This window comes from Eriocheir sinensis, chromosome 70, assembly GCF_024679095.1.
Source record: "Eriocheir sinensis breed Jianghai 21 chromosome 70, ASM2467909v1, whole genome shotgun sequence".
NCBI classification, from domain to species: domain Eukaryota; kingdom Metazoa; phylum Arthropoda; class Malacostraca; order Decapoda; family Varunidae; genus Eriocheir; species Eriocheir sinensis.
Genome location: NC_066578.1, coordinates 2,808,422 through 2,823,717, shown reverse-complemented (window position 1 = coordinate 2,823,717; position 15,296 = coordinate 2,808,422). Strand labels below are relative to the sequence as shown.

Sequence of the window (15,296 nt, the reverse complement as noted above, 5' to 3'; positions counted from 1 at the left end):
CTCCCCTATTTAGATTTTTCCTTTCCCTTTCTCAGTCCCTATCCATTTTTTCTTTCCTACCCCTCCCTCCCCCCTCCCTCATTAAACTACCCATGGAATTACACACAACCTCTACGAAGACCTTACGGAGTGTGGGTGTGTATGCCCCTTATATTGGTCCTTATGTTTTTATGTTCTTATGTTCCTTCCTCCCGCAGGCCCAGTACGCCTTCCTCTACAAGTGTGTGCTCAAGTACTACCTGGATGAGTCAGGTTAGTTCCTTTCTCAGCTTGATATATATTTACTTGCATGTTCGTTTATGAGGGGAAACAGTCGTGATGGGAACCCGGTACCCGATCAATTGTGTGTTCAGGATTGGCCGGCGCTGGCTAGATAGATTGACACATGCTAAACGCTCGCTAGTGACCGGGGTGCTTCGCTCTCGTTGCACCCGGCCTGATGGTGATAACAATGTCTATATCACGGTAGCATCGGGGATCATGTTTCTTAATGGTCCCTCTAAGCGAGAAAAATGAGAAAAAATCATCACTCAAATTTCATAACATATATCAAAGCATTTGTGATCAGTTTATGCATCATCTATTTTGGGGGGGATTATATCATGGCACAAATTTGGCCCGTCGCTGCTACACGGTAAAGCCACAAATTTGGCCCGTCGCTGCTACACGGTAAAGCCACAAATTTGGCCCGTCGCTGCTACACAGTAAAGCCACAAATTTGGCCCGTCGCTGCTACACGGTAAAGCCACAAATTTGGCCCGTCGCTGCTACACGGTAAAGCCACAAATTTGGCCCGTCGCTGCTACCGGGATATAGTACTTATATTGACATTGGGTGATGACATAGCGTTGATTATTATTATTATTTTTTTTTTACATCTTACATAGTGCAAAAAAAAAAATTAAAGAAAAAATAAAGAAAAAGCGTTGTTTATTACGCGTTCTGCTGAAGATGTCTTGGCAGTGTGCCTCGTTTGGCGTACTGTTTTCGCATTCATGGTACAGATGAAGGCCGAAAGGTTTGAGAATACGGGTCCTGGCACACATATGATCGGGTATCGGGTTGCCATCACGACTTTTTCCCCAGGGCACAGAGATGACCTGCTGACATCCTTACATTTGTTAGTTAGTTCTTGACCAAATTCGCTTCCCATCCATAAATACATACATTGATAAGTGCATCTAAGCTTCATTTAAAGCTCTGAATAATGTTTGTTTCAAGTATACACCCGCTCAACTTGATCCACTGTGTCCACCAGCGTGTTTGTGAACCACTCATTGTCTGCATAAAGGCTCTGAGGCTCCTAGGATGATTAATTACTAAAAAAAATACGTGAATATTTTCCGTGTTGGGAAAAGAGATGACTACAAGGAGATTTGGTATAAGTCTTCAAACATCGATCACTCCAACTTTTGAGCTCCAAACTAATCGAGAACTAAAAATACCGGTCAAACAATTCAAGAGAAATGGACCGGAAATATTCCTCGAACAGAGTCATCCGAGACTGGCAAAACCACCAAGCAGAAGTAGTTAACGCAAGAATGTTCATCTTCCTCAAGAATCATATTAACCGTTACTTTGTTGCATCAGGAGTGAACTGGACTTAATACTGTGTATCTGTTTTCCAGGAAAGAGTGACTCTTGGCCCGACATTAAGAGAAGATTAGAAAACAAGGATAACATTCCTGATGTGATCACAGGGACCTTGAAAGAGGCAGTAAGAATTCCAGAGGAGGACGAAGAGGAAGAGGAAGAGGAAGAGGAAGAAGAGGAAGTAGAGGTCCTTGTGAACGTGTAACATGATGGGCCTGACCTTGACGGCACAAGTAACAGAGAAGTCAAATGAGAATGTTTGGGTGAAATTTTTAGGACCATTGTGCCAATATAGCCTGGAAAAATTAGGGTTAGCAGTAGACGTTAAAACTAGGTATATAAAGTTAACTGAATGCTCATAATCACTATCATCATCATCATCATCATCATTGTATTCGTCATTATATGTAACTTAAGGGGCAAAAGTTATTCCCAGTGTTGTATAACGTACCTCTGTCTGGTATCATCGTTCTTCATCCTACTCTGATAAGGTTCTGATTCCTTCTCTCCACCTGGTTCTCTCGGCACTGACTTCGACAACTCCTGAGCTGGGGGTCGTTCTATAAGACATTTCGTTACCCAAGAACACTTATTTCACAAGGCTTTCGCAGGAGTTGTGGGCATTTCCAGGAATAGTTTTATGACCCTGGTTGTAGTGTGACCTTTCCTCTGTACCGTGAACCTGAAGAAACACACATTAGAACCCTACTGACCCCCTCTTTGACCTTTAGAAATACCTGATGTGAGAAGCAAAAGTGATATTGACAGTTATGGGCAGAGTGTAACCTGCCCATCGTACTCTGATAAGGTTCTGACTCCTTCTCTCCATATGGTTCTCTCGGCATTGACTTCTACAACTCCAGCTTTGCCACTCCGTTACGCCGGCTGTCCATCTGTTGACAGTTATAAGCAGAGAGTAACCTGCCCAAGTCTAGTTCTTATGTTTCTTTTCATCAGTAGAACACGTTTGATATTTGTTACCTTACCAATATTACTCTCTGTCTCTCCAGCATATAGTTCTAAGGCAATAACTCCCATTCCTATTCCCTTCTGATTTCTTTTCCGTGGACTGAATTTTTCTATATATGTGTCCTTTTTGTCGCCAGTCAGCACCAAGGACCGGTTTTATGGGTGGTGAATTAAACCCTCTACGTTGCATAGCATATAGTACAAAGGCAATTCCTCCCATTTCTATTCCCTTCAGATTTCTTTTCCGTGGAGTGGATTTTTCTATATATATGTGTGCTTGCTTTTTGTCGCCGGCCACCACCAAGGACCAGTTTTATGGGTAGTGAGTTCAACCCTCTACGTTGCATAGCATATGGTACAAAGGCAATTCCTCCCATTCCTATTCCCTTCTGATTTCTTTTCCGTGGACTGGATTTTTCTATATATGTGTGCTTTTTGTCGCCAGTCAGCACCAAGGACCAATTTTATGGGTAGTGAATTAAACCCTCTACGTTCATAGCATATAGTACAAAGGCAATTCTTTCCATTTCTATTCCCTTCAGATTTCTTTTCCATGGACTGAATTTTTCTATATATGTGTCCTTTTTGTCGCCGGCCACCACCAAGGACCAGTTTTATGGGTAGTGAATTAAACCCTCTACGTTGCATAGCATATAGCACAAAGGCAATTCCTCCCATTTCTATTCCCTTCTGATTTCTTTTCCGTGGACTGAATTTTTCTATATATGTGTGCTTTTTGTCGCCAGTCAGCACCAAGGACCAGTTTTATGGGTAGTGAGTTCAACCCTCTACGTTGCATAGCATATAGCGCAAAGGCAATTCCTCCCATTCCTATTCCCTTCTGATTTCTTTTCCGTGCAGTGGACTTTTCTATATATATGTGTCCTTTTTGTCGCCGGCCACCACCAAGGACCAGTTTTATGGGTAGTGAGTTCAACCCTCTACGTTGCATAGCATATAGTACAAAGGCAATACCTCCCATTCCTATTCCCTTCAGATTTCTTTTCCATGGACTGAATTTTTCTATATATGTGTCCTTTTTGTCGCCGGCCACCACCAAGGACCAGTTTTATGGGTGGTGAATTAAACCCTCTACGTTGCATAGCATATAGTACAAAGGCAATTCCTCCCATTCCTATTCCCTTCTGATTTCTTTTCCGTGGACTGAATTTTTCTATATATGTGTGCTTTTTGTCGCCAGTCACCACCAAGGACCAGTTTTATGGGTGTGAGTTCAACCCTCTACGTTGCACAGCATATGGTACAAAGGCAATTCCTCCCATTCCTATTCCCTTCTGATTTTTTTTCCATGGACTGAATTTTTCTATATATGTGTGCTTTTTGTCGCCAGTCAGCAAACATGAGTAGCCTGTTTTCATTGGCTTCGTCCTTGGTGTCAGTTTCTATCGTGCTGAATGCGTAACGATAGTTTTTTGAGTGCGTGTACATCTGCGGCCTCACTATATACCGCTCCACACCATCGCTTCGCTCTAATCGCCGTCTCCCCCGCTGCAATTAGTTGATTTTTCCCTCTAAATCTCCGTATTATGTAATTTTATACCACCTTACCTAACCTCTACACCTCTTGTAATCAGCCAGCCTTTTTACACAAATATCCATTGCTCGCATCCTGGCGGCAACACAGGGACCATATTCTCAATCGTTTCGCCGCTTACACCCTCACAAAAAGGAGGCAATGTGAGACTGTATAAGGAAGGAATGAAAGAAAATGTGAAGGTTAAGAGGATAAAAGAAAGGGAAAAGTGGATGATGACAGGCTACGTAAAGGGAAGGAAAATATGGTTAATATAATAGAGATGATAGTCTCCCATTTGACAGGGTTTTTGAAGGGGTATTCGGCATTTCCAGAGGTACTTTTATGACCCTGGGGATAGCTTGACCCCTCACATTTGACAGGGTTTTTGAAGGGGTATTCGGCATTTCCAGAGGTACTTTTATGACCCTGGGGATAGTTTGACCCCTCTTCTGTACCATAATCTTGATAGACACACATGAAAACCAGATTAACCTCCATTTTCGCCTTTGAAAATAGATGAAAATAGATGTGGAAGCGTCCGAGAATATGAACCAGCTCTCCTCTATTCTCAGCTGCCTCCTTGCCGGCTGTGCCTCGTCTTATCTTCCGACATATTAAACATTATCTTCTTCCCGGTAGTTGCGGGTATCATGTTTCTTAAAGGCCCATCTAACCGAATTAATGAGAAAAAATCATTACTCACGCAAACCATTTCATAATATATATCAACGCATTTGTGATTAGTTTATGCATCATCTATTTTGGGGGTTTATATCAGGGTAAAAATCTGGCCCGTCGCTGGTACACGGTAAAGCCACAAATTTGGCCCGTCGCTGCTACCGGGTTTTAACATTCATCTTAGAGATAACATTCAGAGTCTGTATAGGTTTTCCTCCCAATGGCTCAGTAATACCATGTTATCCAAGAATTTAGAGTTAAGGGTATTCCCCATCTGCATATTCTACTTCCTTAGATGGCCCACTCTGATCTCTTTTGAGGAAGCCAAAGATGATTCTCAAGAAATTGTATCGCGTCTCCAAGCGCTATTTATTATCTGATTCTTTTTTCGCTTAGTTGTAATGGTTAAGGAGATTGTCCGGGGTAGTGTGAAGATCAGGGGATTTTCGTGAATCTGAAGTATGTTTTGGATGGCTGTGCTGTGATGCGCACCGCCAAGCTGAAAAGCACTTGAACAAAAGATGTGAAAAAATACTCATTTAAAAAAATCAACACTAGGGAGTTATCGATTGACTAATACTAATGCAAAAAAAAGCTTCACCTTACATGTTGCCTGAAATAAGGTGTTGATCAGTGTTTAGAAATTCCCTTTTGTCTGTGGGGAAATATTTTTGTTTCCTACTGAGGTAGTCCGGAAGATATTTGTTACATATGTGATTCATTACCCTGAAGAAGAAAATCTAATTGATACTGGTAATGGTAGTAGTAGTAGTAGTAGTAGTAGTAGTAGTAATGGTAGTAGTAGTAGTAGTAGTAGTAGTAGTAGTAGTAGTAGTAGTAGTAGTAGTAGTAGTAGTAGTAGTAGTAGTAGTAGTAGTAGTAATGGTAGTAGTAGTAGTAGTAGTAGTAGTAGTAGTAGTAGTAGTAGTAGAAATTGTATTAGTAATTGTAGTAATATCAGAAGTCAATCAATTTTATTTTGTAATACGTATATAAATATATTACATATTCTTTACATATTGTGCATTGTAGTAGTAGTAGTAGTAGTAGTAGTAGTAGTAGTAGTAGTAATAGTAGTCATTGTATCAATTTTATTTTGTAATATGTACATAATTATATATTGTGTAAGAATGATAAAAATGTTACTCATATCACAATCTTGATGAAATAGCATAATAGCAATGATGACAAATTGGCAAACACTATAATGAACTACATTAACACATATTTGGAGACTAAAAGTGTAAAACATCAAACGTAAAACTAAGATACATTATACTGCAAATAAAGCTGATCAGATATTTTGTTGTTTCTCCTGGCATCAAATAAGAGTATAAAAAGCATGGGCCGCGCCTGCCCTCGCGTCCCGCACCGCCTGAGACGCAGCAACAGAAGGGAGAAAATAAAGAATGTGGTACAGAAATAGAGTTAATAGATACGCCACTTACCAGCGATGACATTAACGCTGATTTGAACGCAGGATATTAAAAAGACGCTCACACTCCTCTTAAGTTTTTTTTTAATATGACCAGTGATTTGCGGGCTTTTTTTCATTAATTTCTTGTTGTTGTCCTTGAGCTGTTTCCTATGCTGTAAAATAAAAAATAGACAAAGCTGAGGACTATGGGTCAATTACTAAACACGAGGGAAGAAATAAACAAGTAAATAAAAAATAAGAAAACACCACAGAAATAGTCAATGAGCGCTGTGCCGTTTACATGTGAAGCCAAAAAAAACGGAATTGCAGACCGTATTGAAAACAAGAAACTCACTCATAGGTAATACTGAGCATCATGGATCAGTTATTAAAGGCAAGGAAGGAAATTAACAGGAAAATAAGTTTGGGAAGGCGAGACAAAGGGTGTTTTTAAGGCCGGTTCCACAGTCCAACAGTCATTGTAATATCGATATGTTTGCGTCTCTGGCTCTGGCCTTGGGCAAGCTCAATTGTTGGTGGTTTTGAGTACTCATATACTGCTAGTTGGTCCCCGGGTAAAGGAAAAACCAATACCCGTCAAGGTTATTTTATTATTAAGCTGATAAGAACAGATACTACACTTTGATCTTAGCCAAAAGGCCGAGAAGCGATTATTTTATTATAAAAATACATGGAAGTCATTAGGACGGACAAAACACACAAAAGACGTTGTTGAGTGTATATACGTGTATGTGAATATTGTGTAGTGTAAATGACTTTGAAGTGTTGGTCTATGTGGTGTACCAAATGTATGTGTAATGTGTAGCAGCACATGGAAAAACAGTTGAAAATAAACAATTAACGAGATAAACAATGAAGACGCCACAAAAGAGCACAACAATTAAAACATTAATAACGAGGTTTATCCTGCCGCATCGTTTTCTTTGAGTCGCCGGGGAGAGCACGCGACCGGTTTCCAGCGGTGACTTGCTACACAACGGGGTGAGCCGCGGTTTTTGGCTTCTTTGGGCTACTTTGGCGGCTGCTCCGGCGCACTCATTTCAACACTTCATATCAGTGGCACACGCTGTCCTGCGGGTTCCCAAGAGGTGAGAAGATTAGAACACAACACCGATTACTTATTTTCGTGTACAGCACAGTGATTTTAGTCGTGGATGCATTTATATTCACCGTGAAACTGCCATGATGTGATTCTGAGATATATTCCATCTTGTGTTTCCGTATCCTTTTCGCGAAAAAAAATCTGAGAGAGGGTCATTTTACGTGGAAATGAATGGTCAGTCTCGAAATTAGTCCGGCCATTGCAGGTCATCAGCGTCCCTTCCCCACGAGCCGGACAGAGGCACGGCCAGCCCAACGTTGCCAGATTGTCGTACTCAGCCTCCCATGTTTACCGATTTCCGACCCAAAAACTGCTTCCTCGACTCCAATAACTTCTTTCATATATAGTTATCGTTAAAATGGTTAATTATTGGTGTTTCTCGGCAATTGTTATGGCTCAAAAACCGGTAAATACGAGGCTCTGAGTACGATAATTTGGCAACGGTGAGCCACTCAGAGCCAGCCGCAGTCGACCAGCGGGAGTGTCGGGGTAGTGTTGTGGTCATATTGTTCGTTGGATTTTACGCCATTTCCAGGGATTTCTGTGCCTTGCGACCACGCGTGTGTTGATGTGACAAAATGGCTCAGATATTGTTCTGGTCACAGTAGACGTGGGAACGAGAGACAGACAGTGTGAATGTGGTTATCGTGTCGCGGCGGGTGAGTCGCTTCACGGACAGAGGCAGCGCCGAAACCCCGACTCACTCCTCTGTGGTCACCGCCCCCGGAAGATGTGCCCTAAGACATGTGGACGAGTCGAGGTGGCGCTGATCTTAGGCTGACTGTACGACTGTTGAAAGAGGAAGAGCCGTCTTTGCTGGGAAGGCGCTGCCACACCAGCACACCTTTGGGCTCAACACTTGGCCTGAGAGGAAGTAGAGGAGTATTTTATGCAACCCTCATTGTTACGTGCCACCGCTGGGGCAGGGCGAACCGCCGCTAAGAACGTGACTTACCGACCCCAATCTAGTCCACGGAGCCGAAACTTGTCCCGTCGCTCGTGCACGGTGTGGGAGTGCTTGACGTGTTGCGGCACAGACAAGATAATGCTTCCCCAGGAACGTCAGCACCACCAAGGAGCGTTACTCTGAGCTGCGTGTCGACAGCCTGGAGGAGTGTATGGAGGCACCGAAGGCTGACGTCCCTCAGCACACACGGCCAAAGTAACTACAGATTGCTTGGAATTGTGGGACTGACTTCTTTAGGACTCCCCGGCCCGGAAGCTCACCGGATGTCAGTCCTGTAGACTCAGTGTAGAGGACCTCTGTGCTGTCACCAGGAGCAAGCCGCGGCACCGTGGCGTCTCGTCCATCCCTAAGCTGGAGGCTGAGACGCGTGGAACGCGGGACGATTTGGGGCCCGAAAATACACCGAGCCTTGCCCTGCCGCCCCCCACACGTGTGAAGGCATGCATGCACCAAGTGAAGGGAGACCCACACAACAGTGGAGGCCGGTAAGTGACCAATAAAATAGTTTGTGTATTACGGATACATTTTTTAATTGATTTAGATTTACATTGATATTGAAACGACACAGACCCAGAGTCGAGACGAAGTGGTCCTTTCTTGATACTTGGTGAAACTACAATAAAACGAACTGACAAATGGTCATTACGACCATTTCTGCCTCAGTGAATGTTGAGGTAGAGGAAACGGTGGTTTGAGGTTAGTTTTTAACGAGTCAGTAGTGTTGTAATGTACCTACTGAATGTGTAAGTTTATCCTTTCCTTGGGCTACAACGCTGGTGTAAAAAAATGTCGTGCAGTCTGAATTTATTTCTTGTTCGAGACGTGTCGTAAAATCAAGTATTTTGAAATATTCAATCAATTTTCCACTGAGGCGACGTTTCGCAAGTTAGAATATATGTAGAGAAGAGGGCCTCTCACCATAAGATTTATTGGGTTAAGGGATCATCTTTGTTTCCTACGTGGTGCAGAGGTTAGCGTGCCTAGCCACGAATTTGCAGGCACGGACCGAAATCCCGGCCCGGGCAGTCATCGTGCAGCTCACCCAGCTGTTCATCCTCCCCGTCGGGCTTGTTGATAAATGAGTACCTGGAGAAACCTAAGGAAGGGAAGCTGTGGTAACCCAGATGTCACGGTGGCTGTGTCCCGGGGTGATGGGCTCTCCCCACCACACGCTCAAAGGCCACTGCGACGGAGATGAGCACCGTGGCCATACGCAACTGTTGCGTATACCCCAAACTTTACCTTTACCTACATTTAAAACCTAATTTAGCAATGTCCTTCGCATGATGGGGAGACCAGAAATGCACTGAGTATTCCCAGTAGTGTCCGACTGAACTGTTTACACAGTGGTACCTAGTAATAACCTCTATTCTTAAATGAGAAGTTTCTTTAAATGAAGCCCAACATCCTGTTCGTTTCATTCGCTGCACCAATGCTTTGCTGGAAGACTTTGAGGTCTGACGCAGTTTGGACACCTGACACACTGTACACTGCTTAGTTTCACACCACATATTTCAGAATCGACTCTCCTATTGTTTGTTCCAACTTTGCGGCCCCGCGGGACGGGTGGCTGCATCGAGGACCCTCGGAGGCCGGTTGAAAACTTACTTTAGTGTCCTTTTACTTAGTCGTTTTATTAATACCAACAGGAGTACGTGAATAAATGTAGAGTTCGGATAATGAACATATATAATTTTACTCAAGAGTTTATTTGTTATTATATATAAAAATAGTTTTTGATATTTTTTGCTCGGTTATGATGCTAAGGTCACAGTGTGCTCACCTTAGGGTTATCAAACTCAATATTTTTGGTAGGAAGCTGCTAGACAGTAATTTAAAAAAAATATTCTAAACAATCTTAACAGACATTCTAACAAGTATGATAAAACTCATCATTCATATTTCCACATACTCTCATGACTTCATTCGTTGCGTATATTGAAAGCTGCGTATCTAATTATATATTATAAATTAGCTATGACTAAGAGGTAGTATTGTGTGGGGATCGGCCGCCATACCCTGGGCAGGAGATCGCCCAGCAAGACAGTTCGTCGAGTCATCGTGGCTGTGTGTGACATTTTATACGTTAACCCGTCCGCAGCGATTGGCACGGATTTGGCCTTCCCTGGTAGCCTAGTAACATTATAGGCATAGGTTTTTCTCTGCTTGTGGTGGATAGTGGAGTGTTTCCCATGTGGTATTGGTGTGCTGGATATCCCCTCCCAAGATGCAGGACTTTATATTTTTCTACATTGAATTATAACAGCCACTTTTTGCTCCATTCCAGTAGCTTGGTGAGGTCTGACTGTAGGAAATCCGCAGTCAAGGGGTTAAAACTGTACTTTTAATAAAACAGAACATACTCTTGATACTGAAATGTGAACTCCTTTACTCCGCAAACGTTACGGGTTTTGCTTCACGTGTTGTTCAATTTAAGGAACAGTACTGATCCCTTGAGCAAAAACCAAGGCAGGTGGACTATTCTTTGTACGTGGCTGATGGGAGTCCGGAAAATAATTTATATGCTTCATGCATTTTCACTTCGCTTTTGACCCATGCAGATGCGTGTGAGGTAGGTGGACCATGAACTCTCTCCCTCACGCCCTTATCTGACGAGGCCAAAGGAGCTTGAGCTGCTGCACCAACACTGTGTCGCCAGGCCGTGCTGGATCAGTCACCGGAGGGGCTGTCCCAGGCGACGCAGGTGACGTTGATGCTCTCACTGAAATTGTCGTCAGTGCGAATCCAGGCGTTGGAGTCAGGAGTCAGCTGGTCCGGGCACGGTCCAATGTTGCGGCTCACTGCATACACCTTCTCCTCCGACTCTGGACGACAGAATAAGAAGGAGCCTCAACGTACTGTTACATTCCACTGTACACTATACTGATTTTTATTATAAGAGACGAATCAGGTAGAGAGGGAGGAGTGCGGACACTATAAGCTGCCCGTCCAGCAGCCCCCAAACACCTGAGACGCCGAGAAAGAGAAAATGAAAGTGGAAGCAATGAGAGAAGTAGGAAGAGGACGAGAAAATATAGATTATAGATTATTATATTATAGAAAATTCTGCCAGTAGTCGTTGTCATGATCAGTTATTACTGCATCATGCTGACAAGTCTTTATATTACTGGTAAAGACAGATATCTTTATTATTATTTTACAGAAAAGGTGGCAGCTCATGTGCGCAAGAAAGAGAAAACAACAACAACAAAAAAAGAGATGATGCTTCCCCAAATGTTAAGTTCAAGCGTTCGAAGTCCAGAGCCATTTGGAGAGGTGTCTTGAGGGTACTCCCCTCCTGGAAGAGTTGAAGTCGTAGGCAGGAGGAAGTAAAGATACAGAAAGGCTGTTCCAGAGTTTACCAGCGAAAGGGGTAAAAAAATGAAGATGCTGGTTACCCCTTGCATAAGGGATTTGCAAAGCATAGGGATGAGCTAGAGAAGATGGTCATGTACAACAGGACCGAGGGAGGGGGGGAGGATGCAGTTAGCAAGTTCAGAAGAGCAGTCAGCATGAAACTATCGATAGAAGATAAAAAGATAGACAACATTGTGGCGGAGTTTAAGAGGTAGAAGACTGTCAATATGAGGATGGGAGTTGATGAGACGGAGAGCCTTAATTCCACTCTGTCCAAGAGGACTGTGTGTGTGGAGCCCCCCCACACGAGACGCATGCTCCATATGAGGGCGGACAAGGCCCTTGTATATGGACAGCATCTGAGGATGGGGGTGAAACTGGTGAAGACGATACAGAACGCCAAACCTCGAGGAAGCTGATTTAGCAAGAGATGAGATATGAGGTTTCCAGTTAAGATTTTGAGTTAAGGATAGGCCGAGGATGTTTAGTGTAGAAGAAGGGGACAGGTGAGCGGTTTCGAAAAATAAGGATAGGTGTTTGGAAGATTGCGTCGAGTTGACAGATGGAGAAGTTGAGTATTTGAAACACTGAAGATCACTAAATTCCTTTTGCTACATTCAGAAATGATAGAAAGGTTCAGCGTTCTGTAGCATTTGCGGTGTGTGTGTGTGTGTGTGTGTGTGTGTGTGTGTGTGTGTGTGTGTGTGTGTGTGTGTGTGTGTAATTCGCCATGGCCTGATCACGAGTTGGACTCTCTTTCGCCAGCAGGTACCCTCCCGACACGAGCAAGTGCATTCTCATTATCGTCGATCTCTGGGTACTGCCACAACCTCACACACCACACACCTAATCCCCCTTGCTCAAGAGGGGACAGTAACAACTCCTAGTCAACGGAAAGAATCCGGCCTGAGAATGGGTCGAACCGCCGCCTGTTTGGCCGTGAAACCTTGCAGAGCGGCACTCTAGCCGATTGAGCTACCGGAGTGGTGTGTGTGTGAGTGTATGTGTGTGTGTGTGTGTAATTCACCCTCAGCCTGATCACGAGCTGGGCTCACAATCGCCAGCAAGTACCCTCCCGACCCGAGCAAGCTCCTTGTAGTCGATTTCTGTGTACTGCCAGGACCTTCGCACACCACACACCCCATCCCCCTTGCTCAAGCTGTGTGTGTGTGTGTGTGTGTGTGTGTGTGTGTGTGTGTGTGTGTGTGTGTGTGTGTGTGTGTGTGTGTGTGTGTGTGTGTGTGTGTGTGTCCAACTTTCACTGAATCGGCCGAGCGGAAAGCAAACCTTTCTTACTCGGGTCACTAAGTCATGGGATGCAGGAAGTCAAACTAAACATGTTGAGACTTATTCATATCAAATCAGCATAAGTCGTGGCACACAACTCACCGATCAACCAGAAGTCGTGCTCGTCTAGTTTTTTCATCTCGAAGAAAAACATTTCGTACTTCTCTTGGCCACTCTCGGGTTTGGTAGCATTGGCCATCAGCGGCTCCGTGTACATCTCACAGCCCTTCTCTGTGTTGGTGTCTTGGTTCTTCGTCAGGCACTTCGAGAGCTCTGTCAACAAGCACTGGGATCGTTTTTCCTTCCTCTCAGTGGGCTGTGTGTCTGTTGTGGAGTTTCTCCCGTCTCGTGAGGTTCTTTTATAGAGACCATCAAAATGAAAACAACTCGACCCTTGCGCGTCGACGAGTACTTCTTGGCAGGAGCACTGGCCGGCTGGGGAGGAAAAGGGGAGTTAAGTAATCGTTCCTTCCTTCAGGACATTTCACTACCTGCAACACTCCCTCAGGACATTCCACTACTTGCAACACTACTTCCTTCAGGCATTGCCACTACTTGCAACACTGTCAAACAATTCCACTACTTGTAACACTATCAAACAATTTCACTACTTGCAACACTATCAAACAATTCCACTACTTGCAACACTACTTAAAAACCTGTCGATGCTTACTCGGGCACGATACGATGATCCGGTCTGTGTCGCTGAACCTGCCGTTGCTGAGGATGCGTTTCTGGACGGAGGAGAGAAAATAAACAGACCAGGTTAGTTATGAAAGAAATTACCTTCATCGCTGAGTTCTAATGATAGTGGTAAAGTCACCCTGAATATCAATTTCAGAGGGATCATATCACGAGAAAAGAGAGGTTTTTAATGCGTGTACTATAGATCCACATTTATTTTTATTGGTGTAATTTCAATCGAGATTCATGTCCTATCTTCCTAGTGCAGTTCATGAGTGAGTGAGTGAGTGATTCAGTGTACTCTCCTGCTACATCCCGTTTTCATTTCAAGGCAGCCCCCGCGGAGTACAGTGGAACAACGCTTGAGCCAGGGTGATGGGGGTGTGGTCTGCGAGGTCCCAGTAGTACCCAGAGATTGACTAACGGGCTCCAAATATCTCCCCGGGAGTGTACTGGCTGACAAATAAATTAAAAGCACTTGATCAGGCAGTGAGTAATTGCACACAGGAAAATAATGATGCGTAGACACATGGCCGGCCATATATATATATATATATATATATATATATATATATATATATATATATATATATATATATATATATATATATATATATATATATATATATATATATATATATATATATATGTTTTCCGTACTTATCTTAACCCTCTGGCATTACAGTGGTTTCACCTGCAACTATTTCCCCAACCATAGCACAGACTGGCCTTTATTCTGGGACTGACAGCGCATAGTCTGTCAACGTAGCTCCGGCTATACGGGCACGTGGCACTCTACCCAGAAGCCGACCCTGCTCATCGAGTTGTATCTGTACGAGACAATCCTGAGTGAAGGCGGCCAAGGGGACGCCCACAGAGTTCGTGGCTTGAGTATGTCGATAGATCCTGCCGGGAAGTACTCAGGATGGAAGGAAGCTTTTATGGAGACTCGCCCGGAAGAACCCCCGGACTTGGTGTCGTAAAGTGGGTGAGGCGACGCACCACCTGGCGTATACGGCGGTATGCCCCACTGACTGATTGATTAGCACTGAAATCCCCCCTGATTACATTATAATGAGCAGGCCTTCTGTTCATGACTGACTGAACATCGTAAGACTTTTCAACATCCTCATCACTATAGCTAGATGTTGGGGCACGCACTTGTATCATCTTCAGTTTGTATCTTTCAGTTTGTTATACGTGCAACCGATGCCGCGCACTCATATATACTGAAAAATTCAACAAAGTTCTTTTCTAGATTTTTGTGAACTATAAACCCCACGCCGTCCCCCTGCTTGCCACCTCCGGGCTTGCCTCGCCGCTAAGAAGATAGCCACTCTCGAGCACTTGTTTCCTCGCCAAGCCTCCTCACCTCACCGAGTCCACAACTGATATATTCGATAGCTCCTCCATGAGTACCGACAAATCAGATTCCATTCTCAAAGTCCGTAGATTGCAAGTTCAAAGGTTCAGCAGGCAATGGTGATCGCTCCCGGGTGCTGGGGGTCTTGGATGAAACGTCTGGTCATTCTGAGTTAGTAAGAGTGTAATATTCTCATAAAAATCATTTTAACCCCTTGACTGCGAATTTCCTACAAGAAGAGTACACCAAGCTACAAGAATGGAACAAAATGTGGCTGCTACAATTCAGTGAAGAAAAATGTAAAGTCCTGCACCTTGGGAG

General features: G+C 43.8%; 2 protein-coding genes, 1 long non-coding RNA gene and 1 pseudogene across 6 annotated transcripts in view; 2 read left to right on the top strand and 2 right to left on the bottom strand.

The window, feature by feature from the left end:
• Positions 1-2,911, top strand: part of LOC126988737 (mucin-2-like) — a 29,749-nt gene extending 26,838 nt beyond the window's left edge. For both annotated transcript variants that reach the window (XM_050847105.1, XM_050847104.1), the window contains exons 11-12: positions 198-252; positions 1,629-2,911. In XM_050847105.1, coding sequence (XP_050703062.1) covers positions 198-252; positions 1,629-1,798 — 225 coding nt within the window. In that variant the 3' untranslated portion in view covers positions 1,799-2,911. The remainder of the gene's footprint in view (positions 1-197; positions 253-1,628) is intronic.
• A 164-nt stretch (positions 2,912-3,075) lies between these two features.
• LOC126988739 (uncharacterized) lies at positions 3,076-6,078 on the top strand. The gene is made up of 2 exons (XR_007742509.1): positions 3,076-4,433; positions 4,512-6,078. It is a non-coding gene; the product is annotated as an uncharacterized LOC126988739 (long non-coding RNA).
• Positions 5,537-15,296, bottom strand: part of LOC126988738 (uncharacterized) — a 28,939-nt gene continuing 19,179 nt past the window's right edge. For all 3 annotated transcript variants that reach the window (XM_050847109.1, XM_050847107.1, XM_050847108.1), the window contains 3 exons: positions 13,602-13,662; positions 13,031-13,363; positions 5,537-11,109 (listed from right to left, as the gene is read on the bottom strand). In XM_050847109.1, coding sequence (XP_050703066.1) covers positions 10,955-11,109; positions 13,031-13,363; positions 13,602-13,662 — 549 coding nt within the window. In that variant the 3' untranslated portion in view covers positions 5,537-10,954. The remainder of the gene's footprint in view (positions 11,110-13,030; positions 13,364-13,601; positions 13,663-15,296) is intronic.
• Positions 6,736-6,866, bottom strand: LOC126988826 (U2 spliceosomal RNA; annotated as a pseudogene).